Below are 26946 nucleotides of genomic sequence, written 5' to 3'. Positions count from 1 at the left end.
TCGAGTTACTCAGCACTGGTGCTGTCTGCCATGAGGAGATATTTTCTAGAGGATTCCTGAGATGCCCCTCCCCTCACTAAATGTTTCATGAGGCTAGTGCTCTGTGTATGTGTGTGTGCGCACGCGCGCGCGTGCACATGTGTATGTAGTTGGATGACACCACAATACCCTGGGACTGAGGAGCCAGCAGAACCAGGAAAAGGTTCCTGGTAGAAGCTGTGGCCCTTCCTTTAAACAAACAGCTGTGTTTGGATAAAGACGGAAATAGTGCCTTAAAATAGCCAAGAGGCCTGAGTATATCCCAAGACTGGCAGTACTAAGGGGTCACACACTGATGCTCAGGGCTGAGGCTGTGACGTAGGTACTGTTTCTGGTCTTCCTGAGGGTCCCCTCCACTCCATCAGGTACCAGAAGGCATCACACCTGCTCGCACCCAGAGATCCCTCCCGAGGAGATCGCCGAACTCTGGGCCCCGATCGCCCAGCAGAAGGTGAGGAGGAGCAAAGCACCGGCCCCAACGCCTCATATCATCCTGGTCCTGTGTGTTCTGCGGGGGGCTGTGTTCTTCCCCTGGGCAGAGATGCTCTCCCAAGTTCACTAACCTGCTTGTTTAAATATAGGCTACTGGGGGGGGGGGGCGCCTGAGTGCCTCAGTCGGTTAAGGGTCTGACTTTGGCTAAGGTCATGATCTTGCTGTTTGTGAGTTCGAGCCCTGCATCAGGCTCTGTGCTGACAGCTCAGAGCCTGGAGCCTGCTTCAGATTCTGCGTCTCCCTCTCTCTCTCTGTTCCTCCCCCACTCGTGCTGTCTCTCTCTCTCAAAAATAAATTTAAAAAAACATTAAAAATTTTTAAATATAGGAGAGGAAACAGATGCCAGCTGGGCGGAAGTCCCCATGAAGACAGGGTTTTGGCGGTAGCTTGCTAAGGCTGATAAGGCCGTGGGGTGTGCTCCCAGATGGGCCTCTGCCAGTTCGCTTTTGGGTCTTTCTGAGGTTGCCCTGAGCCACCACCATCGGAACCTGGCTCCACTCCAAGCTCTTCCTCATGGCTGACATGGAGAGCAGGGTTATTTTTAAACTGATCTTTGTGACTTCCTCTTGGCCTTCCTCCTTGCTCTCCTCCCTCCAAGGCCCTGAGAGCAGCTTCCTGGCCAACCCAACTGGAACTCCAGTGAAGGGGATACGTTTGCGCAGGGTCCTGGGAGGCAAGGGCTGGCTGTGCAGGGCAGGGGCCTGGTCCAAGGTGAGGGGGCACTGGGGCAGGAGAGAGTACTGGGGGTACAGCACACACCCCACAGGGGTCATGTGGAACTCATGGTTCCTGGGCTCTCCAGGGCCACGTAGATGGGGACCAATGCCCTGAGCCAGGATCCTGCTGGGGGACCCACGCTTTCTGGGCCGAGCTGTGCTGACCAGACCAATGCACCCCAGCAGCATGAAGGGAATGCCCCTCCAGTGCCCCCCCAGCTGGCAGAGTTCCAGCGGAGCACATCTGGCTGGCTGTACCAAATTGTGTCGTGGCTGAATCACAGTGACAGCCCCCCCAACCCAGAATCCCCTGTAGTAGAGGAGGGGAGCTTTGCTGCTGGCCCCGGGACCTCTGGGGGCTGCCCTGGGGGGGGAGGAGCCACACCCCCGCACGAGGCCATGTGGGCTCTGTGGCCACTGTCCCTGGCTCCCTCTCGATCCCACACCCACAGGCAGGCAGCCCGGGTGCAGCTGCCCTCACAATGGGCCCGTGGCCTGGGGCACAAGCCACAGCTCCTCCCAGGGGGCTCCTTCCTCATGTCTGCTGGGAGGACACTGACAGCACTCCCAGCCGCCACCAGGGATCACCCAGAGCCTGCGCTCTCCCCACCTCTAGGCCTGGCCCCACAGCCAGGCCATCTCTCAGCTGGTGTCTCCTTCATCCAAGCAGCAGGGCTGAGGACGGGTGTGTAACAGTCTGGGAACCTGATGGCTCCTCTCTGAGACACAGGGGAGCCGAGGCCCAGTCCTGACCAGTGGGGACCCCTGCAGCCCCTTGTGAAGTCAGGGAGAGCCAGACTGTGTCCCGCGGGCCAGTATCCATGTGATGCTCAGAAAGGCCTTTCCAGGTGAGAGTCTGGGTCGAGAACTAGGCCTTCACTCTGGGTTAGAGTCTGGGTCAAGAACTAGGCCTTGACTCTGGAGATTCCCTCTTTCGGGGAAGAGGGGTCCCCGGGGGCCTCTCTCTGTTGAATTCAGAATTTGAGACACACAACCTCTGTCACTCATCTGTGGAGACAGGCAAAAGCCAGCCCTCACAGCTGCGGCGGGCCGAGGCNNNNAGCCAGTGACCACCAAGGAGGACAGTGCCCCTGCCAGTGACAGCCAAGGAGGAAGCTGCGACCGTCATTCACAAACAGGGCCATCCTGGGCAAGCTGCTTCATGTTTCTAAGTGTCAGCCTCCCCAACCCGCCAAAAACAGATGTGATGAAAATGATGGGCGCTTTGATATGGCCATGGCAAGGGTCAAGCGAGAGCCGCGACAGGGCAGTGTCGTGCCCAGAGAAGCCCACAGGAGGGCTGTCACGGTACTGCTGTGTGGGAGAGTCCCCAGCGTGGCTCGCGGTACACGGTGGGCAATGGAGACTTGATCCTGTTTTCCCTTCCTTCCTCTTCACCCTGACTTGAGGGGAGGTGACACAGGACAGTATGCCGGCCGGCCAACACTGCACACACAGTCGCAGTGGGCAGGGCGGGTGCTGGGTGCTCCTCATTTATTACACCTGCTCCCTCTGTGGGCCCTTGTCATCACCTGTGAAACAGGGAGTTGGACCATTGTTTTCCAAGATCCGGTTCCGATTTAACGTGGACTTTCACCTGTGAAATGAGATCCACAGAAGGGTACGCGTGAGCTCTCTTCATCCCGCTACCACCCAGCAGAGTCAGGGCCTCCCTTCCTCCACGGCCTGGCAACCCGTTTGCCCTTCTGTGACACGGCCGTGCCCTGAAGTTCATGCGTCTTCCTCCCACGGCCTCTCCCCCCGCGTCCCCTCCACCCCGCCCCAGCCAGTGGCCGCGCTGGCCTCCCTGATGTTTCCAGTTCATGGATTGCATGGAGTGCACGTTGGTCATTTGTTCCATTTGCTCAGAAACAACAGCCAGCATTATTGGCAGGAAACGCAGAGGGCGCGCCAAACTGCAGGGAAACACAAAAAGCCCTAGTCATGGGCATGGGGCGGCCTCGCGTTGGGGGAGGGAAGGAGTGCAGGCCGGGTTGTCTGGCAGTGACCTGGAGTTCTGCTGTGGCGGTGGAAGTCATGGTCACTGAAGCAAGTTCCAGCTCTCCTCTGGGCCGGGCCGGAGTGGGCCCATTGACACATCATGGAGGGGACAAGGACGGGACGAGGTGCTATCTTGGAGACCGGGAGCAGTTGCAGGCTGAACCTTGACCAAGAACAAATTCTGTTTCTTTGTTCCTTCAAAATCAGGAAAGATTGCAGGGTTAATGAAAGAGTAGATGATGTTTGGTGTGTAAGGTCGAGAGTAAACACAAATAAGTGTAATGCAAACTGAATCACGGGCCTCATGTGCCCTGGATATTTGCCCAGGGGAGGCCCCCACATAGCAGCAAGTAGTGCCTGGTGACTTGCCAGGTCCTCCAGACTGAGTGGCACACAAGGAATGGACACTACGATTCACACTTAGCATCATCTGAACTCGAGGCCCAGGCTGGAAGGGTTTCGCTTACACCAAGTTGGGCGCCCAGGTGGCCTCGGGGGCTAGTGAGCTGGACGGCTGCGTTTCCCCAGCCCCAGAGGGGTCGTGGGTGGGACTGTTGGTGAACCCACTCGGCAGGCCTCCTGATGTTTTCCTGGGCAAGCAGGTGCTCCCCCTCCCCCCTCAGAGTGGGGTAAGCAAGGTACTTCCTGGTAAGTGTGAAGAACGGGGATAGGCATTATAGGCTCTGGAAATCTCCTTTGCACACTTCCCATTTCCGAAGCCCAGGATGCATGGGGGGAGGGATCAGAATGGAGAAGGGGCTCTTCACTGAGAGGCACAGGATCCAGGGGCACATCCTTAATGGATTCCCAATAACCCTGTATCTCATCGTTTGTAGTAGGGTGGTAGATACGGATTTTTTTTTTTTTTTTTTGGAGAGATGTCTCTCTTGCAAACGCAAGAGCGGGAACAAGGGAGGGGCAGAGAGAGAGGGAGATACAGAATCCAAAGCAAGCTCCAGGCTCTGAGCTGTCAGCACAGAGCCTGACGTGAGACTCGAACTCACAAACTGTGAGATCATGACCTGAGCTGAAGTCAGATGCTTAATCACCTAAGCCACCCAGGCACTCCAGTCGGCATGGAATGTTTTAACTCAGTGTTCATCAGGTACTGCCTAAGTGGAGCTCTGGCTGGGTGCTGGGGAGGCCCTGACAGTGAAACAGTCTCCCCCCACCCACCCCCGCTTCGCCCCAGAGCCCTCACACACACTTGTGCAGAGAGTAGAGAGCCAGCACCATGGACCAGCTTCCAAATGACACCTCCTGTGCATGTCACTTCACTTGGTCTTCACTCAGGGGTCTTTGTTACCTATCAAAGGGGCAAGGAAGACACAGAGAGTAAACACTTTGTGTAACATCATCCGTGCAGAAACGGAATTGACAGCAAGAAAGACGGGTGGAGTTTGAAGCACAGGGCTGCAGTGGATAGCTCGCGGGCAGGCGTGCAGTGGAACCGGCCTGCCTCTGTGTGAAGGGACATCTTGCTGTGGGCACATCTGGGGTGCTCTGGTGTGGAAAGGCACTGCCGGTGTGGGACGATGTAACTTACGGCACCCACAATTCCCCCATTAGCCAGGATTGACAGGCAGACTGTCAGAAGTCAAGCAAGGTGATGAAAGAAGGAAAGACCAACCCAACCGTGGGCTTGGTTGGAGGGTTCCAGGCTATCTGGCTGGGGATTCAGAGAGACGTGGACCGAAGAGCCAGCAAAACAGAACAAACAAAGAGCCCCTCCTTGGAGGGGAGTCACTGGGAGAATCAGCCCTGGGGAATCACAGGAACTGGGGAGCACATTTTTATGGATTCCCAACCATAAGAGTCCCTAATCAATTCTGCTGGGGAAGAAACCTGGCTGCTTCTCCAGGGCTGATCTTGCACTAGGCACTCTGAGCATCAGTTTCCCACAGTGCTCCATCCCTCCCCAAATCCTCGTGTCCTGGGACATCTACGTTGTGCTCAGACAAGTCACCCGACTTCCGGAGTCCTGTTACATCATGTGTCAGAATGAGGTGGCCAGCCAGGGCCAGAGGAGGTTCTCGGTCCTGCAGACAGAGCAGTGATGAGTAAGGAGGGGATGAGCTAGTTGTGATGTGAAGGGGAAATGAGCAGAGTGAGACAATGAAAAGTACGTGTGTGAGTGTGTGTGTGTGTTTGTGTGTGTGTGTAAGAGGGCACACCTTAGATCTACCACAGAGATGAGAGAATGACACGGGCTGTTGCATATACAAATGCGGAAACCACAAAATGTGATGCAAATATCAGACATTCTCTCCGAGGGTCCCTTTCACTAGGGCCCTAACTGGTCACACACTATTTTCTATCTGCACTGTTTTGAGACTGAAGTTAGATGCAAAAAAAACCCTATTTCTGCAGAGGAGGAGGTCTCCCTGTGTGCCTCCTGACTCCCCCCTGGATGCTGAGAGGTGCGGTCAGCACTCTTGTGGGGCGAGGAGAAGACAGGCTCAAGAATAACACGTTACACGTTCAGTGAGGGTTTATCCCCCGTCTCGTTTGTGCCAGGTTCTATTTTAGGCTCTTGGTACTTTTGGGAGAAGGGGACTGGGAGGGAGATCTACAGGTTGAATAAGGCAGCATTTCTTATGGAGTTTACTTTTACTAGCTAGTGGGAGAAGCCATCATGTAAATAAATTACAAAAGGTGTAATAATACACGCTCAAATAGAGGCATGTGTCAGCTGGCGCGGGTGTACAGGGGAGGAAGCTGTTGACTCAGTCTGTTAGTGACTTCAATCCTTCGTGGAAGTGGGTGGGGTGTACATAAATAAAAATAAAGTCTACCTGGGGGAATCATAATAGTAGGCCCTGCACAGCACCATTCCTAAGGGAGTGTTTCCTAGATAGTGTTTGCTGGAGAGCAATGCTTCAGGAGTTGTACTAAAAGCTTTTCCTCAAAGAGCTCAACAAACCCCAGGGGGCATTTTCAGCCTCATCATTTTTTTTCCCTTTTGTCCAAACCAGTCATCTAAAATAGGATTGTGGGGACACCTGGGTGGCTCAGTCGGCTGAGCGTCCAACTTCCACTCAGGTCATGATCTTGCGGTTCATGAGTTTGAGCCCGTGTCGGGCTCAAAAGCTGGAGCCTGCTTTGGATCCTCTGTCTTCCTCTCTCTGTCCATCTCTCTCTCTTTCTTTCTCTCAAAAAATAAATAGACATTTAAAAAACAAATGAAAATAAAATAGGATTCTGGACCACTTGTCGAGGAAAAGAACCTCACTCCAAAGTTATGGAGGGCCTGATGAGAATCTTCGTACAGCAGCCTGGCATAATCACCCTTCACAAAGAACGATAGTGCTCCTTCTAATGTTCTACACGTTTATTACTCATACCTTGCCTGCTTTCAAAAAGGATGGGAGATTGCTCCTAGTAAACGAATAGGGCATGACAGACTCGCTCTCACATCAGGAGCTCAGGGATGACATGGGCCTGAAGATGCCCTGGAAAACAGACGCAAAGCATGGTGACTGAGACAGAACACCAGCTCCAAGCCTCTTCACTGCCCTTGCCAACCTGAGCTGCACAAAGCTCTCCCGCTAAGCAGTGACAAAAAGCAAGCTAGTTTATTAAGAAAAGCAACCTCTTGGCTAGCACTCAGCTCCTCAGTGAAATCTACCCTAAGAAACTTTCTACAAGGAATATGGCCACAGATCGTTCCCCTCAGTCATGATGAAATGCTGAGACGTACTTCGTATGACAGCTTTCTATATTTACCTTTAATAGGAAGCAGAGAGAATCAGGTTTTCAGGGAAGGCAATCAGCAAGGAACTAATGCAATATGGTATCACGGTGCTGCTGTCTGATCACAGACAAGGTGCAAGAGAGGCACATGGAGAACGCAGAGAGAGAGCGGTCGGCTGCCCATAGCTGGCCCAGAACCACCCTCTTCTCAGCAAAGCTGGAGGGCACACAATCGACGTGACAACACCCTGCCCCCAATAGCTGGCTCGGCCTCTGACACGAGGCTCACCCATTAGGACACTGAAGAATTTCTGCCTCAAATGACAAACTGGGTTTTGGCGTAATTGATACAGTACTGTTTTCATGGGGGTCACTGGGAAGAGCCAAGGCTTTGAAGCCAAGACAGACTTGGGTCTGTGCCCAGGCCCTGTCATTCACTGGCTATGTTGCTGAGAACAAGTCACTCAGTTGTCTCCACACCTTAGTTTCCTCCTCTGTGAAATGGATCTAACAGTACTTACCTACAGGATTGCTACAGAATTGTAAACACACGTGGCAACGTGCCCAGCACACGGTGATTGGCGTTGTCTCAATGGCGGCTGTTGTGAGAATAAATACGAAAGGCCTTGTGGAGGAGGAGGGGAAGACACACGTCAGGGGAAGATGGAGGATGCTTCTCCCCTGCTGTGGTAGGGGGTTTGCACCCAATTCACTAAGGAGCGCCATCACATATGTTAGGTGGACGGTTAAAAAAAAAAAAGAGGGGACAGGATACGGCCTTGCTGTAAACTAAATGTTTACAGCATTTAGTTTACAGCAGAGTTCCTAAATGGATCAAGAGTGGCTCTATCCAGAGATCGTTCCTGCACGTTCTGGTGTGTAGACAGTGTGGGGGTTGACACCAGGATATACAGTTGAGTCCTGAGGCCTGCCTGCTTTGGGATTTGGGGTGACACCGTGCATGGGTGATTACAAGAAGCCTGGGGCTGAGTTGTGAAGACACCCAGAGCGTTTTGAGAAGTCACGGGACAGGAGGCTCACCGGCAAAGGCCAGCAAAACTGCCCACGGAAGGAAGAGGACTGGCCAGAGCCTGGCAGGTACCGAGGGAGGGACCAGTGACGTAGGTATGGCAGGGACCTCACCTGGCAAGCCCTCTCCCGGTCTTCTCTGTCCTCCCCTGAGATGAGGAAGTCGGTGAGAGGCTTCTGTCCCTGCGGCCCCCCTGACCTTGGTACAGAGACGGCCTTGAGCAGACCTCTCCAGCCTCCGGACCTCAGTTTCTTCTGCCGTGAGCAGAGATGGAGAATACGGGCCTCTCGGGTGGTGGTTTCGTTAACTGAGTGAAGCAGAGTGTGTGGGCAGCATGGCGCACTCTAGAGAAAAACACAAGCACTGTTTTTCTTGGAATACTCACAAGCTTGAAAGCAGAAGAGGCTTCTCTTCTTGAGTCAAGAGCATTGAATTTAGTGCGGCCCAGAAATATTCCATGAGATCGAGTTGAGCTTAGGCAGTTGGCCATCTATCCTTGTCTCCTTTGCCCTTAATTCTCCATTCCTTCGTGTTCTGTACCATCTGAGGTCGCTGGCTAAGGCGCTGAAAGGGGATGCCACCAAGTCCTCCCAGCTTCTAGTTTTCTCGCTCAGCCTGCGTCCTGAGGGGCTGTGGGAATGTGCTGCCACCTGGTGGTCACTGCTGAGCATAGCGCCCCGGCAGAGGCACAGGAATAAGCCTTGTGGACATTTGAAGCTGGGGCGGGGAAGCCTCTGCCCAGGGTAAGACTCTTGGAGTCTGAACATCTTGGGTCCCTCGAACCTGGAACAAACCTAAAGTTAGCCGAACCCTTCCCTGGACTCTCCATTAGGGCCTTGGAGGCCTTTGACACACGTGGTACGCCGGAGTGTCTGGAGGGTGAAGCATGCACCCCTCCAGGAGTTTCCCTTTGTTGAGCAGGATTTCCTGTTGCTCAGAGTGAAGGAACCTTGACCTCTCCCACTTTCCCCCCGCCCCCCGCCCCTTACTGGTTCTGGGTGAGTATCCTGAACTCAGGCCACAGTCTGTGTGGCCCAAATCAGCGGGCCCTAGTAGAAGCCCCCTGGGGACAGTGCCTCCAGACCAGCCCCTGGAGGAAGGCTTGTGGAAAGGCCCAGCCATCTCCTCCTGGGCTGACAGAGAGCAAGGAAGGGAAGAGTGCTGGGAGAGGCCACCTCACTCTTTTTAAGCCTCTGCTGTTGGCTAGCTCTGTACAACTGTAAGGTTTTGGGGAAGTGGTGACTGACGGGGCCAAGAGGAAGCGGACAAACTGATTTTGTGCAACTCTGCAAGCAGCAGTGGAGTCCTCATGAGCCAGCACCAGGCCGGAGCCCCTGCCTCCTGGCTGCCCCACATCCTGTCTCAGCGGCCACCGGGACCACTTTCTAGGGTCCAGAGGGTTTTTTCTTTCTCCCCTGGACTCCCATTCACACAGCATCTTGCTCTGAGTGCAGTGGGGTTCCTGGGGCTTTTCAGGTTTGTCTGAGAGGCTGCAAAGGAGCCGATGAACATCTGTCTGGCCAGCCTCTCATGACATTAAGCAGAACCCCAAGGGCAAGGTTGCAGCCCTGTGACTGCGCTATCTCCAGGGGCGTCAGGCCAGGGTTTGGGATAGGTGAGGCCTTTCCCTGGGACTTCAGAGACCTTTCCTGTGGTTCAGGTTGATGGAGCCTCCCCGATCCTTGCCTTCTCCATGGAATTTTTTTAGTAAAGCCGAAACAGACGCAGCCTTCTTTTAGATGGGGAAATCCCCTGAGCCACATCTCACTTATAACTTATTACTTTACAATTTTTTTTTTTTGGCACTCTGGTCCAACGAAAGATTTTCTTTCTATTCCAGACCTCCCCCTGAGGCCCCACCAAGTGGCCTGCTCGTTCCTCCACCTCTCCGTAATTCAGAGCAGGTACCAGACCTACACTGTGCTAGCATTCCGTTCCCATGGTCTTGGCGCCTCCTTCTTTTCCATGCATGAGGTTAGCATCTCCTAATGATAATATGGCAACGTCAAGTTCAGGGATGCCTTGTACTTGTGAAAGCTTCACATGGCTATTCACTTGCCCATTCGGTTACTGTAGCCAGGAGCCTGGGTTTGAACACTGGCTCTGGAACTTCCTAGCTGTGCAATCCTGGGCAAGTTACTTCACCTTTCTTTTCTTTTTTCTTTTTTTAGTGTTTACTTATTTTTTTTTTTTTTGAGAGAGAGAGAGATAGAGACAGTGTGATCAGGGGAGGGTCAGAGAGAGGGAAATACAGAATCCGAAGACAGGCTCCAGGGTCTGAGCTAGCTGTCAGCACAGAGCCTGACGCGGGGCTTGAACCCACAAATCGTGAGATCATGACCTGAGCCAAAGTCAGACACTTAACCGACTGAGCCACCCAGGTACCCCTAGTGTTTACTTATTTTTGAGACAGAGAGAGACAGAACGTGAGCAGGGGAGGGACAGAGAGAGAGGGAGACACAGAATCTGAAACAGACTCCAGGCTGAGCTGTCCCCATAGAGCCCAAGGCAGGGCTCGGACTCAAACCGTGAGATCATGACCTGAGCCGAAGTCGGACGCTAAACCGACTGAGCCACCCAGGTGCCCCAAGTTACTTCGCCTTTCTGACCCTCAGTTTGCTCAGCCATGATTATAGTATCCATTTCATCAGAGAGCATTGAATGAGACCATGAAAGTAAAACGCTCACTGTGGCAGGTGGTACGAGGGAACGTACTTAACAGGTCCTAGCTGACTTGCTGGCATTCTGTACTTAGTGCCAGGCTGATGCCCCCTGGTTCACTGAGGAGCCTTCCTATTCATTCATTCATTCATTCATTCATTCATTCATTCATTCATTCATCAGAAACATACTTTAGCACCTGTTATCTGCCAGGCATTGTGGCAGGGCTAGAAATGATGAATGGAGACCCCTACGCTCCAGGGGCATCGATATCAGGGGAGAGGCTTATAAACACAGCAGGGTGAGGGAATGTCTGGGAAATTCTCTTCAGGGTCCTGTTTGAGAATAGTCTTGAAGGAAAAGTGCATGTGCTCTAGGTGGACACGGGGAGAAGAGCTTTCTAAGCTAGACACACACCGGAGAGGAAATCATGGTGGTGCTTGTGGTTTGGGAGGTGGGGGGAATCCAGGCACCAGGAGGCTGCGGGGCCGGGAGACCCCACCTCGAAGGGTCTCGTTTGTCATTCCAAAGAGGCCGGACTTGATCCTGAGGGCTGCATAGAGGCTGTGGGGGGACTTGCTTCTGGAGAAGGCTCAGGGGGCTGAGACGGTGTGTCCATGAGACATGAGGGAAGTTACCCAAGAGCAGCTGTAGGGTGTGTGTTGGGGGGTGGGGAAGCAAGATGACCATCTGCCCTGGCCTCTCTGTCTTCTTTTCCAGGCTGCCTTCTGGTGCTCGGCCTGGAGCGAAAAGTTAGCTCAGGACCCAATACGAGGCAAAAATGCTAAGTAATGTGGAAATCTCTCTCCTCATCCCTCCAATCACCCCCTGAGCACGGATGGGTTTGGCCTTGCCTTGTTCCCAGACAGGAAATGTCCAGAGAATTCAGGAGACAGAATTCTCAGGTGGGAAGAGGTGGGTAAGTCAAGGTGTCCCAGGTGCAGCCTGGGCCCTCCTTTTCCCCCTGGATTATTCTCTCACAGGCTATTCTTGCACTTACCACACTGCTCTTGTCACGGGTGCGGGGACACAAAGCCCTCTCCATGGCTTCTCTAACCCAGCCGAGATGGGCTAGTTCCAGAAAGATTCACTCAGGTCCTAATGGAGGATGAAAGGGGCAAGAATCAGGTTTCCAGCTCTAGCTGTAGAATCCATCCCCAAGGCTTCGGTCCACTTTCCATGGCTGGATCCGTGGCTCAGGTACTTTCCTGGCCTCTACCACCTTCTCCCTCCCCCAGCTTCCGGTTCATAACCACGCAGCTCCCCTCCACCACCTCTTTCTGTAAATGTGGGCACTGTCTGTTGTCTGACCAGCTCTCAAACGTGGAGCAAGGCAGACTTGGGGTGGCCAAGCCCCCCCAAGAAACCACCCCCTTACTGTACATTCACCCCAGCCTGGCGACATGGCTGGTCCCCACACCAGAGCGTCTTTCTCTCACATATCGGCTACTCAGTGCTACCTGGTGGCAAAGGGCCAGCGGAGAGGGTACGTCTTTTTCACAGCGGGTCACCAAGATTCAACAACTGCTTTAGGGCGAGAGCGACTTCTCTCGGTAGCACACAGCCTCCTGGAAATTGCTGTCTGTGACTTCCTCCTCTGAAGTAGAGATAAAGAAGGCAGTTGCAGTAGAACCTTTTGTGAGAAGCCACGCTGTAGGCTGACTTCTCCAGTTCTCACGGTGCAGGGATGCGGGCATGGTTAACCATAGAAAACGCTGGAATGGCAGAGATGCTGCTGGGGAGAGCGCCTCTTAATGTCTGGGAGGTTTGGCCAGGGTGAAGTGGCAAGTCTAGGAGGCGTAGGCAAGGTTATTCAGACTTGGGCCAACCTGAGATGAGGTGGGGGGAGCAGAGGACCGCGAGGAGGCCACGGCCCCGAGGCCTCTCACCAGTCCAGGCAAGGACGGGAACAACGCTGTCGTCGGTGTTGGTTCTGGCTGCACACGGATTGGGGTTATTTAAGGCGACTATTACAAACCCTTTGATCCACTGTGTGAGCTCAGGTCCACCCATCCTTCTTGCTGGCTCTCTAAATAACCCCTCTGGCAGGACCCAGACGCACCTGAGCCTTAACCTGGACCTTAAGTAACAACTGCATCTAAGTGTCTGATTTCCAGAAGCTTCAGACCAGGTGATGAGCAACCTCCAGGGAAGGGGTCTGGTTCCTCTTTACGTGCAGGTGAGGGTGGGCGAGTGGGAGGGGTGTGCTGTGTGATTGTGTGCACACATGGCCCTTTCCCTCCTTTCTGCCTGGCTGGTCATCCTGTGGTCCTGCTCTTCCTCAAAGAGATTTGTCACTGGGGTGGCTGCTGGTGTGAGGGCGAGTGAGACACCGGTGGGCCTGTGGGCTGGCAAGGGGAAATGTGGAGTCAGCAGATGTGATGCTCGTGGGAGGCGCTGAGTATTTTTGCCCTTCTAAGCAGGGGATCTTAGCTGGTCCCTTTGGCAAAGGATCTTACATATATATAATTTTTTAATGTTTACTTATGTTTGAGAGACACAGAGAGAGGCAGACTGTGTGAGTTGGGGAGGGACAGAGAGAGAGGGACACGCCGAATCTGAAGCAGGTTCCAGGCTCCGAGCTGTCAGCACAGAGCCCAACACGGGGCTCAAACTCACAGACTGCAAGATCGTGACCTGAGCTGAAGTCAGATGCTTAACTGACTGAGCCACCCAGGCCCCTGGACAAGGGGTCTTTGATGCAAAAAGCTGGGTCCCGGCTGGCCTCGGTGCTTGCCGTCTGCACAGTCTTAGTCTTCTGTCCAGGCTACTGTAACAGAGTCCTGAAGACTGGGTGGCTTATAAGCTGTAGAAACTCTGTTCTGGAGGCTGGGAAGGCCAAGGTCAAGACACTGGCAGCTTTGGTGTCTGGTGAGAGACAGCTTCCTGGTTCATGAATGGCAGAAGGGGTGAAGGAGCTCTTTGGGGTGTCTCTTATAAGTCACTAATCCCATGCCTGAGGGCTCCATCCCCATGACCCAGGCACTTCCTAAAGACCCCACCTCCTAATACCATCACTTTGAGGATCAGATCTCAACATATAAATTTGGAGGGACACAGTCAGTCTATATAACATGCACTTTAAAAAACACAAATTCTGGCTAAAGCTGCCACCAAAATCTATTTCTTGTTCCCCTGTGGCTCCTGTTTGTCTCCTTGTCACAGGATCTTTCTGCTAAGTCAGCAGAAAGCCAGAATAGAAGACTCTGTGTTTCCACTGCTCTCCCACAGGGCACTACACTTCCATCCAGTCCCCCAGTGAATGAATTTGGAGCCTATTCCATGCCCCTCGCACCCCTCCTCTTCTCTTTCCATCTTCTTGCTGAACGTTCCTGGTCTGTGCTTCCTCTTGGCCCATCTTACTTCCTGAAACACCCCTGAAGAGGGCTGCTTATCTTGATGGAGCTCGAGTAGCCCTCTGGGGACAGAAGGCAGAGGTCTTGAGCGTGTCAGTCTGGGGAACTAAGAGCCGCAGCACTTTCAGATTCAGCCCACATAGAATTGTCTCCACGCTTCCGGGAACCCAGGGATGTGTGGCCCGCAAAGAGGCAAGAAGTGATTGCCCCCCAATGGGTTCTCTCTAAGAAAAGGTTGTGGAGGGGGGTGTCTCTACGGGAGTGTGTCATCGGAGAAGAGAAGAAATGAGCGAGTTGTGAGTTTCAGACTTTGCTGCTACACCCGGACTTCCTAGTGAGGTGCCTGGAAAGAAGAGCTTGACTCACCAGGTCCACACAGATCCTGTCAGCACAACTACTACTTAGGAGGCTCCTTGGGGAGAGCAAGATGGCTGTCAATGGCACTGCCCAGTTGTTGGTCAATGTGACCTACATCACCGTGGAGATTCTCATCGGGCTCTGTGCCATAGTGGGCAATGTGCTGGTCATCTGGGTGGTCAAGCTGAACCCCAGCCTGCAGACCACCACCTTCTATTTCATCGTCTCCCTGGCCCTGGCTGACATTGCTGTTGGGGTGCTGGTCATGCCTTTGGCCATTGTCATCAGCCTGGGCATCACAATCCACTTTTATAACTGCCTTTTCATGACCTGCCTGCTGCTGATCTTCACCCACGCCTCCATCATGTCCTTGCTCGCCATTGCTGTGGACCGATACCTGCGGGTCAAGCTCACGGTCAGGTAAGAGGGCAGGTGTGATGGAGGTGCCTGGGACATGGGGCTGCACAGTTCAGATCCCAGACAATTTTTCAGTGGAAACAAATCCAGACTAGCCTCTGAACTTGAAAGAGGGCACTACATTTCTGTTCACCATTTGGTGTGTGAGGGGTTTAACAATGCTGAACTGGGACTCTGGAACTGAGGAATGTTCGATCCCTCTCCACTGACTGTGGGCGCGTATGCTCTGGCCCCAGGGGCAGCTAAGGATGATGAAAGCTTTATGCATCTTTAAGTAGTAAAAAATGTCCTTGCGTTTTAGAAATGTTGGAACCCCACTAGATAATATGAGGAGCGAACAGAAAAGAAAAGGAGGAGATAAATGGATGGTTCCGTCCTTTGCAAATGTAGGTTATTTTAAAGTTACTTTAACTTTGCTTCCTCTTCCATGTAGAGAAGGCAGTCAAAAAGTTCTCCACTGCAGAAAGCAATAATAACTGTTCCTGAATAGAATAGACCTGCCAATGGAGACATCTCATTCCCCAGGTGTCCTGAATGGTAATTGTCTTATATTCCTGCTCTCTGGCCTTGGGGAAGAGACCTGCCCAGGAACCTGCGAACAAGCTTTTGATAGATACTAAAAAGCCAGAGAGGTCTAAGCCCAGATCTTGAGCTCTGAGCTGGGACAAGTTGTTTAACTTTCTCTGCTTTGGTTCCTCATCTTTCCACAGTGGTTAAGACACTCTGAACTCAGACTTGCGTCCTTTCCATTTTTACCTCTGCCGCTTCCAGCTTGTGTAGGTTACTTGCCCGTTTCTTTTTCTCACCTATTAAGTGGAGACAGTAACTGCAACTTCCTCATAAAATTCCATAGATTCGGGTGCCTGGGTGGCTCAGTCGGTTAAGCATCTGACTCCTGGTTTTGTCTCGGGTCATGATCTCATGGTTTGTGATCCCGAGCCCCTGTCAGGCTCTGCACTGACAGCCGTGAAACCTGCTTGGGATTCTGTCTCTCTCTCTCTCTCTCTCTCTCTCTCTGCCCCTGCCTCCCTCTCAAAATAAATAAATAAACATTTAAAAAAAAATTACATAGTCCACACATGTAAAGCTCTTAGAGAAATGCCTCCAGGGCGCCTGGATGGGGCAGTCAATTAACCATTCCACTCTTGATTTCCGCTCAGATGATCTCACAGTTTTTAAGTTTGAGCCCAGTGTGGCTGACAGTTAAGGGCCAGCCTGGGATTCTCTCTCCCTCTCTCTCTCTGCCCCTTCACCCACTGTGCTCTTTCTCTCTCAAAATAAATACATAAACTTAAAAAAATAATATCTATCTAAAAAAAACCAAAATGCCTGCCTAGTCTGTGCTTGATCAATGGTAGTTCAAACTATCGTTATCCTCATTAGTCAGCAATGAAATGGACATTATCATAAACATAGTTTTCATTTGTTGTGAGATTTTTTATTTTTTTTAATGTTTATTTATTTTTGAGAGCGAGACAGAGCATGAGTAGGGATAGGGGCAGAGAGAGAGGGAGACATAGAATCTGAAGTAGGCTTCAGGCTCCAAGCTGTCAGCACAGAGCCTGACACAGGGCTAGAACTCATAAACTGCGAGATCATGACCTGAGCCAAAGTCAGACACTCAACCAACTGAGCCACCCATGTGCCCCTGCTGTGTGATTTAACTGAGCTAAAGTCTCCTGAGGACACAGTTGGTACTTAACACAGTCAGTTTTCTTCTCATAGTCTGTGTGGAATGTTGTCCGGAAGGATGGTGGAGGAAGAGATGATGACTCTTGGTGGATGAGTTGTTTTAGGTCCTGGAAGCACTTGAACATGACCTCCACAACTCCACAGACCCAAGTGACTCAAACACCAAGCGTGGATACCATTGCGAAGAGAGAAGCAGGGGCAGGCACAGGTAGGGGGAGGTGGGGGGTGGCAAAGTATAATTCGCGGGCTTCAGCAAAACCGCCAAATGAAACAAGGCAGAGGGCAGCCAGAAACCTTTGAGATCATTTCTCACCAGGTAGGTGATGCCAGGAGACTTAGAAAACTCTTATCCTCACAGGAGTCAAAGAATTCTTGAGCTGTGAGTGTAGCAACATAGTTCTAATTCTACATTGTCCATTCTACATTGTCTTCATTTTTTTAAAAAAGGGGAGATGCCTGGGTGGCTCAGTCAGTCAAGCGTCTGACTTCAGCTCAGGTCATGATCTCGTGGTCCGTGAGTTTGAACCTGGCGTCGGGCTCTGTGCTGACAGCTCAGAGCCTGGAGCTGCTTCGGATTCTGTGTCTCACTCTCTGTCTGCCCCTCCCCTGCTCCTGCTGTCTCTCTCTGTCTCTCAAAAATAAATAAACATTAAAAAATATATTTTTTTAAAAAGTCCCCGGAGAAATTTGCAGGAATGCCAATGCTTTCCAGACTCCCCCATCCCCACCCCCCACAACTCCTTTAGCAATTCCTACCGTGGACTCACCCATTCTCTTCCATTCAAATAGATACAGGAGGCTCACCACTCAAAGAAGAATATGGTTGGCCCTGGGCCTTTGCTGGCTGGTGTCATTCCTGGTGGGACTGACCCCCATGTTTGGCTGGAACATGAAACTGACCTCGGAACGCTACAGAAATGTCACCTTCCTTCCATGCCGGTTCCGTTCAGTCATGACGATGGACTACATGGTCTACTTCAGCTTCTTCACTTGGATTTTAATCCCCCTGGTTGTCATGTGTGCCATCTATCTTGACATATTCTATGTCATCCGGAACAAACTCAATCAGAGCTTTTCGAGCTCCAAAGAGACAGGCACGTTTTACGGACGGGAGTTCAAGACGGCCAAGTCTCTGTTTCTGGTTCTCTTCCTGTTTGCTTTGTCCTGGTTGCCTTTATCCATCATCAACTGTATCACCTACTTCCATGGCGAAGTGCCACAAATTATGCTGTACTTGGGCATTTTGCTCTCCCACGCTAACTCCATGATGAACCCTATTGTCTATGCTTATAAAATAAAGAAGTTCAAAGAAACCTATGTTTTGATCTTCAAAACCTGTATGATCTGCCAGTCCTCTGATTCCTTGGACCCAAGCACTGATCAGACTTCTGGGTAGTGATCCACGAAAGACCACTCTTTATCCCATTGACCTTCGGATTCAACGTCAGTAAACACTTGAAGACCTCTCCAGTTGAGCCAAGGGCTTTCATGTCCTTAATTCCTTCTACTGAGGTGAGGAGCATTTGACTGGCTGCCTCCAGTTGGAACCCCCTGACACTCCTCTCCATTATCCAATTTTTTCCTTGTCTTTCTTCTGATTCTATGTTCTGGATGCCTGACTTGGAGAAAGTATTCTACTGTTACTACTGCCTCCAGGTTTGGGAAGAAGTCAAGGAATCTGAAGGATGCTTTGTTGACTTACTGATGAAAGGTCCCGATCTGTCTGGATATGTGGAGTGGGGACTCAGCTCCTCTCTGTCGTGGAACTATGCAGAGAACCTTATGCCAGCAGATGCTGCAGAGATGGTGGGAACAGAGTTTAACAAAGGGGGACTTAAACTGCTGAATTCACCAGTATTTGAATAAATGTATTTGAGTAAATAAAAGATGATGGCTAACTATTGTGTAGCCCCCTGCTGAGGGTCAGGGCCACTCGGGGCTGGCAGACCCCCAACCTGCTTGCCACATGCCATGTTCACCTGTTTGAACTCTGGGCCCCTCTCGCCTTGCCTAGAACACCCTGCTCCTTTTTCCTGGGCTGATCGGAGCATTTGCCAACTTCATGAACCACATTCATCAGTTGTTAGAGAAGAGGCAAAAGAGGCAAAAAAGAGACACAGGATAACTATTATTTGGTGAGCACTTTCTATGCACTAGGTACTTTGCATACCTTGATCCTGACACTCTCTGGGGTAGGTGCCACCACTATTACCATCTTCACTGTGCAGAAGAAAAATGGAGGAATAGAGAGGCTAAATAACGTGTCTATAGTCAAACAGTGAACAAGTAGCAGAGCCCGGATTTAAACTCAGCCCTGCCTTTTGGGAGAACCCAACTCCTCACCACCTATCCTCATACACGAAGAGGGAACTGTAACCTCTCCAAAGTCCAAACTCTCAAGTTCATCTAATGTACGATTAGCAGACACATGGATACAAATTAGGGTTTGTATGCTCAAGCACTGCCGTGTTTGGGGTCTTTTGCCTTAGGTACCATTGTTGATCTCTAATTAATCAGGACACCAGGCAGGGATAGAGCTCCAGCTGCATCCTGCAAGCACTGAGCGTGGCTCCAGAGATTCAAGGGCGCGTCTCTGGGTTGGCCTATGCACATTTGCAGTTGCGGACTTTCTGTAAACAACGAATATATAAACTTGATGAGAGCAGTAAGATGGGATTTCAATTAATCCACTTCAAAGAGGATAAGTGTACTGAAGATGGTTTTTTTTTTTTTTATTAGTTCTTAGCTGATTCTGAAAGTTTATCCTGACCACAGTCTAAGGCCAGGGCACGATAACCATATTTATCTAGTTAACATTTCATTTCAGTAAAGGTCCCTCCCCATCACCGCAGGAAGAACACCACTCTCTGGGAAGCTGAAAAACTTGTGTCTACTTTCCTACTAATGACAAACTGAGTTGGTCACCCACCCACCCACTTCCCTGCACTGCCCACAATCTATCTTAAAGGCAATGACCAGACCTGGCCTCCACTGTCCCTGGAAGTGTGGGAGGATACCTTCATCCCAGCAGCCTCCCCTTCAACATTTGGGGATCTATTTTCTTTAAAAATCCGAGGGGCGCCTGGTAGCTCAGTTGGTTAAGCGTCCGACTTCGGCTCAAGTCATGATCTCACAGTTTCTGAGTTTGAGCCCCATGTCAGGCTCTGAGCTGTCAGCCTGTTTCAGATTCTGTGTCTGCCTCTCCCCTGCTCATGCTGTCTCTCTGTGTCTCACTTTCAAAAATAAATAAAGATTTTTAAAAATTTTAATAAAAATCCAAGTGCCAGCCCCCAAACTTCCACAAATTTTCCCCCTTAAAGGGATCCCCTTGTTTGACTTAAGGCTTTCCCTTCAGAATTAATTCTTGTGCATAGTTAAAATGCCCCTTTAGGGTGAGACCCCAGGTTTAGTGTGGAATTTTCTGGTGACCCTGTTGCCCTCTGCTGACCAGAAACCACCACTGCCGGTTGGACCCTTGAGGGAAGTGCTGGTGAGTTTTCAGTCCCAAACACAGGCTGCTCCACAATTTATAAACAACCTGTAGTCCGTTGCTGTAGTAACACTTAACATCTACTGTTTTGGGAAATTTGATTTAAAGGGACCACTTCCCTCAAAACAAAGCACAGCCTGTCCTGGGTCATTTGGTGTCAGAAAAGGAGCAGTAGCCTCATCTTTTTCTGAGTTTCAGGAAAAAAAAAAAACTTCTTTTCCTCTCTTTTCCCTTTCTTCTCCTCCCCACTGCTCCCCTCATCCCTTTTTCTTTCTCAAGGGCACTGCTTAGCAAATCCACTGAGGGTTTATAGGGAATTGTATTTTTAAAAATAATTTTTATATGTTTATTTTTTGAGAGACAGAGAGAGGCAGAGTGTGAGCAGGGCAGGGGCGGAGAGGGAGACACAGAATTCAAAGCAGGCTCCAGGCTCTGAGCTGTCAGCATAGAGCCCAATGTGGAGCTCGAACTCACGAACTGAGAGATCATGACCTGAGCTGAGACCTGACGCTCAGCTCAACAGAATGACCCACCCAGGTGCCCCGGGGAGTCACTGTTTTTTTTTTTTAATGTGCTGTTTTGTTTTGGTGAAATGGGACTGTCCTGAGCTAAGATATTCCGCCAGCCCAGCAGAAGCCCATAAAATGAGAATGCCTTTTGGAGTGGACTCCGAAAAGATGAACTAAGCATTCCCGGTGAGGGGCTCGGGTGGAAGTGGTGAGCTCCACCCTGGTTTCAGGTTTAGAGATGAGTGTCACAGGAGCCTCCTCCAGGCTGTCTCCGGGCTACATCCCTCGGCTGGGACTCGGGGAACCAGCCTTGGCTCTGCTGCCCCCACCCCCTGGCGCGCTGACCTTGACAGCTGTCGTGCCTCTCCCTGGGTCAGCGTCTGGGCCTGTAAGCTGGGCATCGCCCCATCTTCCTTGTGAGGTTGGTAGGAGAACAAAACATCAAGTCACATCAGTTCACATCAGCAACGTGGGCCTGCCATGCGGGCTGGTCTCAGGCGGCATCCGAGGGGGGCCTAGCTGACAGAGAGGGACCCCTGCTCCCAACTCTGCTCCTTGTTCAGATACCCACCCCCAGCCACCTGCTAGGGGGACACGGTGCGCATGACCTCCTCGCCACACAACGTGCGGAGCTGCCCGCGCAGGTCTTGTCCGGAGGGAACAGGAGGTTCTCGGCTCCTAAGGACAGAATGGGACCCCCTCTGTCCCCAGCCCGCTGCAGCCAGCAGAAGCCTCTGAACCTTCTCACTTTCTTCCTGAGGGTCCACAACGGAGTGGGGGGCTGGGGGGCGGGGGAGCAGAGGATCTGCTAACAGTGAGCCTCGGGCTCCTCGAGCCCCCCAACAAGTGACGGTGAGAGGCCTTCTTCCTTCTTGCAGGAGATCCATGTTTGGTGCCCCCCCTCCAGCCAGGGAACAAGACTTCTCCAGGGCTGCTGCACAAGCTTGCCAGTCCCGCCGTAACAGATGCCACGGACAGGCTGGCCGAAGCCACAGAATCGATTTCTTCACATTTCCAGAGGCTGGAGAGTCGAAGGTCGAGATGTGGGCAGCTTTGCTTTCTGCGGACACGGCTCTCCTTGACTGGCAGAGGGCTGCCTTCTCCCTGTGTCCTGCCAGGACTGTCCCTCGGCCTGTTTTCTGTGTCCTAAACTCCTTTTTCTTTAAAAATTTTTAATGTTTTCTTTTCTTTTTTTTTTGAGAGAGAGAAAGAGACAGAGTGCAAGTGGGGAAGGGGCAGAGAGAGAGAGGGAGATACAGAATCCGAAACAGGTTCCAGGCTCCCAGCTGTCAGCAGGGAACCTGACACGGGGCTTGAACCCATGAACCGTGAGATCATGACCTGAGCTGAAGTCGGACGCTCAACCGACTGAGCCATCCAGGCACCCTCTAAACTCCTTTTTCGTAAGGACACCAGTCAGGTTGCATTAGGGCTCATTCTAATGATGCCATTTTAACTTAATTACCTCCTTAACGGCTCAATCCGTCACATTCTGAGGCACTAGAGGTTAACACTTCAACGTGTGAGTTTTAGGGGGACATCTTTCCGCCATAACAGTCACTAACTCAGAACTGGCAAAAGAAAAAATCGGCCTCCAATGCTTTAACTGATTTTGCTCCAGAATGTCAGTTGCTGCAACATGTTTTAAAAAATGGTGGTGCGTGTATGTGTGTGTGCGTGCGTGTGCACGCCCGTGTGCCTGCACACTCACGTGTGTTTCGACAGATGCCATGGTCATGGACGAAAAGGCCAAGGAAAGCTTTGTGCTGGACACAGCTTCTGCCATCTGTGAGCACAACACCCACGAGAAGGACGACCCCAAATTCTGGTACCGAGGCTATTTCTGGGACTTCGGCACCATCACTGCTTTCACACCCAACAGTCCTGACCACGTGGCCCTGAAGGACACAGGAAGCCAGCGCACCATCACTGTGTCCTGCCCGACCAGGAGGGTACGGCCTGGCACTGGTGTGGCATCCTGTGGGGCTTTGCCAGGGACCACATAGATTTTACAGAGCTGGTAGCAACTGACAACAGAAGATGTCTTGCCCGTGACTTTTGGTCTGGGAAAGGTAGGGAGGCCAGGGGTCTAATCAGGGGTAGCCCGCAGTCATGGGTGTTCACTGGTGTAGCACAGACTCACCGGGGCCAGGGAGCACCGAGTCAGGCTCCCCCTGGGTTCTTTGGGGTAACCTGGCATCGCCTTTTCTCCAAAGTAAGGTGGGTGCTGATGGTGCTGGGGATTAACTTGGAATTTGGGCAAGAGGAGGGTGTGTGGGCTCAGGGGTGCTCTTGGAACCCTTCCCTCACAGCGAGCTGGCTCCTGGCAATTTCGAGAGGCTCGTGGGGGCTGACGGGTGGGAGAGCTCTGTGTTGCTGGCCAGAAAAGGCTCAGAGGTTGTCACTACACGTCTGTGCCCTGTGGCCAACCTAGCAGGCCTAGAATCCTAAAGATCCGTTTCTTGAGAGGTGAACGAGGCTGTGTAAAATGAGCCGGGTGTCTGGATGAGCACCTTCAAAGACTGTCCGCTGAAATAGTTGCATAATCGACAGGAGTAACTATCATGGCCAAACTGGTCAGGAGGGCAGTTTACACCGGGAGGCTGTTGGGTGGGCGTAGGTTGAACCGGAGCCTGTAGCAGGGGTCTGTCGAAGCCGGCCCAGGCTGGACCCAGCTCTCGATGCTCACCAGAATTCCTCTGTGAAATGTTGCAAACCTCTTTGTATATGTACTCAGGCAAAGAGCTTATGGAAAGCTCTCGCCTTTCTCTTTTTCCTTCCATGGCTTCTCAGTGTTTCCATTTCTAGAAGGGACGCCTTTCTATCATAATCCAGAACACAAGGCCGGTGGGAAAACAAACCGAGGACATAAGGGAAGCGAGAGGAAGCCTCCTGCTGCTAGAAAGGCAGTCTTGCTCATACTTGACCCAACTAGCAATTTGTCTAACAAGCATCTTACTGAATGTGCAACAGCCTTCACACCTAAAATGTTTCTCCTGCATTGTTTTGGGCTTGGGATGAAAGAGGTCTCACCTAAATGTGCTCCTCAGTTTCAGTGAAACACAGACCCGCGCTCCTCCCGGACTAGATTTGCCAGAGAAGGCAATGTGCGTGGCCGTGGCCGAACTTTCCCCCACTGGGTTTCGGTGGCTGCCAGGAGCACAGTGTGGCAATGATGCCACCTGTCGCTCCATTCCTTAAAGACTGGACTGGCCCCCTTGTGCCGCTGGTACCATCGCCTTCAGCCTGGGACTCTCTAACCATGGGCCACTTCGAGTCCACCCAGGGCGTTTGTGCATGTCTGGAAAGGTGGCCCGTCCTCCAGGCACCCAGTGGCAGGGCATAAGACGGTGGGCTGGATTTCAGCCCCTACTTGTTCCTTCCGGCTTCTGCCCTGCACAGGGCGCCTTTATTCAGCTACACTCGGTGCCTCTGCTCCACCCAGCCATTGCCCAGAACACTCATTCTCTGGGGATTGAATGACGGGCAGAGACACAGAGATGCAGAAGGCAAAGGGCAGGCCCGGGGACTGGCCTCGCTTGACCTTCCGCCCGCCCTTTCTGCTGCAGACCTCTCTCCAGTAACAGGAGCGGGAGCTGCAGGGCAGCCCATGTGCACAAGGCCAATCCCTGCAGGGGAGTCGGACCTTGAGTCAAACCCCTAACAGACCGGCGTTAGGGGGTGAGAGGGACAAGGACAACAGTGTGGCGATTGATTTGCACCTGCTGCCCTTCAGCTGCGTGTTGGTTCTCCGCCTGAACTAGGTAGCATCAACGTGGCTGCGTGGTTTCTTTCAGAAAAGTACAGTTTAGGACTCTTGAACGCAAGTAGCAAAAAGTCCCTCTGCTGATGTTAATTGAAAAGGCAGATCCGTCCTAAGGGGAGAGTGGGGTTGCGTGCATGAAGGGCGGGACACGGCACCCCAGAAATGGTCTGGAGTGTCTTCGGGACTTTGTCTCTGATCTGCTGCTCTCGTGTGTGTTTGTTTCCTCTCTGTCTCTCTCTCTGCACTGCCTTTTCCTGTGGCCATTTCTAGCTCCGGAGTTTCTGTCTCCTCTGTTCAAGAGACCATCCAGTCCGAACCCTGGATGCTCCTGCTCTGGATCCACGTTCCTTTCTGAGGAAGGGGCTCAGCTCTGCTTGGTCAGATCGCCAGCCTGGGGTCCGAACAGGCGTGAAGGGACATGATGGCCAGGAGCTACTGGAACTGGGTGGGGACAGGGGCGGGGCAGAGGCCCAGATCCCAGGAAAGGGGATGCTGAGCCCAGAACCAAAAGGTAGTTTCTTTTTAATCAACATGAAATCTGTGATTCCTTCCAGGATGTCAGTTCTCATCATCTGCATACTGATCACAGGCTTGGGGGTCATCTCTGTAACTAGCCATTTGTCTAAGAGGAGGAGAAGCCAGAGGAATAGACAGGGGGTGGGGCCAGTGGGGGTGGGGATTAGGGGAAATGAAAGGGGCCACAGAACAGCTTTCACATGAGTGAATGTGTCCCTCCTCTGTTGCCCGGAACCATGGAGGTCAATGCAGTCAGCCCACAGGCAGGGGTAGATTCTGCTTCACGGTGACAAAGGCGTGGGTCCCCATGTGTGCAAGGTCCCAGCACGCAGGCCTGGGAGGTGGCCTTACTCTTTGATTGAAAGTTTTTGTTCGCCTAGAGGGACTTATCGAAGGACCTCTGGGGCCACTGGATAAGCAGACAGAAAAGTCTCCTTGAGAAGTGTCAGGAGCAGGAGAGCACAGGCCATTGGCCTCAACCGTAGTCTTAAGCCAAGGGAGGAATGGCTCTTAAGCTTTGTGCCTCCTTCTGCCCTGGGGCAATTACAGGTACCGGCATAGCTAGAAGCCAGAAAATCAGTCAAGTTTCTTCTGTGGTCCCCACACCTCTGGTGAGTTCCTTCCTTGGCTCTTCCTGGGCCCTGGGCCCCACAGCCCCCTGATCTTTAGAGATCTCCCTTCCTAAACAGAGAACAGGAAGTCTCTTCAGCAGAGACTGTGTGGACCTGTCCGCCTTTCCTTTGGGGCAGCATCAGAAAAACCAAAATCCTTAAGACAACCATGTGGTGATTCTGCTAACCCTTCAAGTGGACACAGGCTAGAAAGAACGTCGTATACGGGTGCCAGTGCTTGGCCAGTAGAGTTTTTTAAATTTTTATTTTATTTATTCTATTTTTATGCTCAGAAGCCACAGAAGTACCTTGGGCAGTGGAGAGACTGTAGGCATAGCTACAAAACAGACTCCCACCTCCCGTGGGTGTGGGAGGGCTGAAGAACATTTCAGAGAATGACAGAAAACACACGCACATGCGCGCGCACGCACACACACACACACACACACACACTCACACATGCATGCACGGCGACCCCTGCTGAAGAAACACAGGGTAACGCCGGAGGAATCTAAGATTCACAGCTGAGGCTGTGAGGTCTCACATCCTCCCTGTGATAATTTGGCCCCATGTGAAGCAGGAGCCCTAAGAAATCAATGGTCCTCTTCGAGCTTTGGGAACCATGGATGTGGGGACTATAGACGAAGCAACATTTTTCTCAGTTGTACCCAAGACCACTCCCTTTGGGACACAATTGTACTCTAGGTTTTTGCAAAGACCATGGTCACTTCTTTAAGACATGATCTTGGGTAACTTGTCGCTTCTCTGGGCCTGTTTTCTTCTCTAGAGATTGAGGACCCCATTCTCATACTCCCCAGGAGCTTTTAATTCATACATTCATTCATTCTTTCAATACACAAGGACCGTGCTAGATGCCGGGGATAGAAAGACGAGCCAAAGACATAGCATCTGTCTTCGTGGCACTTATAAGACAGAGTGGGAGGGAGACAAACTATCACACAGATGAAAAATCTGCCCGCTAGCATAAGGACTCTACAGGAGAAGCACAGGGTGTTGTGGAAGTTGCGGCACCAGAGTCCAACCCCATTCCTTTGTAGCCAGGAGAGTGCAGCCTGTTTTCACCCCAGCAGTTGAAACATGGCAGCCAGAAGCAAAGGCCCTCCTGACTTTGACATTCCTGGGCTCTGAACGGGTCCCGTTGCATATATCACCGAAGCTTGGTGGGAGGTGAATGGAGGCCCCATGTGCCAAGTTTCCCAACTGACTGACTGATGGGCTTCGAAGCAATGACAGCTAACTTCTGCCCTGACGATAAACTTTGGTGTTTAGGCCCCGTAAAGCCACCACGAGAGAGTTAGCAATTTCTACTGCAGAAAACAATAGGCAGAGGTAGGCAACAGTTCTCCTTTGTGTGTTACCCACAAAGTAGACAACTCTTTGAAGCTCCGCTCAGGTGTCCTGATTCCAAAGAAAATGGTTCATTCTGAACAGACATGACTGAGGATTTCTTTCATTTAGTTTATAAATAAAGTTATGCTACCATGGAGTCACCATGACAAAAGGTCCGCATCTTGGGGACGGATTGTGATCTCTCAGGTGTTCTGAAGGACCCCCTACCTTGCCAGCAATGGCTTGCAG

The 26946-nt window shown here is 51.8% G+C and overlaps 2 protein-coding genes and 1 long non-coding RNA gene across 6 annotated transcripts; 2 read left to right on the top strand and 1 right to left on the bottom strand.

The window, feature by feature from the left end:
• The first annotated feature begins 259 nt into the window (after positions 1–259).
• Positions 260–18303, top strand: ADORA3 (adenosine A3 receptor). Of its 3 annotated transcripts, none has more exons than XM_077780171.1 (2): positions 260–490; positions 17245–18303. In XM_077780171.1, exon 2 carries the CDS (start codon positions 17330–17332, stop codon positions 17849–17851), a length of 522 nt encoding a protein of 173 aa, XP_077636297.1. In that variant the 5' UTR covers positions 260–490; positions 17245–17329; the 3' UTR covers positions 17852–18303. The 3 variants fall into 3 exon arrangements, with proteins under 3 accessions (XP_077636297.1, XP_077636296.1, XP_077636299.1); XM_077780170.1 differs by lacking the exon at positions 260–490 and adding an exon at positions 14417–14766; XM_077780173.1 differs by lacking the exon at positions 260–490 and adding an exon at positions 16502–16663.
• LOC144244835 (uncharacterized) lies at positions 3089–14412 on the bottom strand. 2 transcript variants are annotated; one of them, XR_013339082.1, is made up of 7 exons: positions 14356–14412; positions 12094–12230; positions 11634–11731; positions 8086–8316; positions 7464–7541; positions 4457–4555; positions 3089–3444 (listed from the first exon to the last, which is right to left on the bottom strand). It is a non-coding gene; the product is annotated as an uncharacterized LOC144244835 (long non-coding RNA). The 2 variants fall into 2 exon arrangements; XR_013339083.1 differs by lacking the exon at positions 7464–7541.
• Positions 18304–22184: 3881 nt separating the features above from the next.
• TMIGD3 (transmembrane and immunoglobulin domain containing 3) lies at positions 22185–26805 on the top strand. The gene is given in 5 exon segments (XM_077780139.1): positions 22185–22398; positions 22401–22526; positions 23700–23763; positions 24775–24871; positions 26731–26805. Coding segments are annotated over 5 exon segments (576 nt in total).
• The last annotated feature ends 141 nt before the right edge of the window (positions 26806–26946 follow it).

The sequence above is a fragment of the Crocuta crocuta genome, unplaced genomic scaffold (assembly GCF_008692635.1).
Source record: "Crocuta crocuta isolate KB4526 unplaced genomic scaffold, BGI_CrCroc_1.0 scaffold364, whole genome shotgun sequence".
Classification (NCBI taxonomy): Eukaryota; Metazoa; Chordata; class Mammalia; order Carnivora; family Hyaenidae; genus Crocuta; species Crocuta crocuta.
The sequence above is the reverse complement of the archived record's forward strand: the minus strand, read 5'-3'. Positions and strand labels throughout refer to the sequence as shown.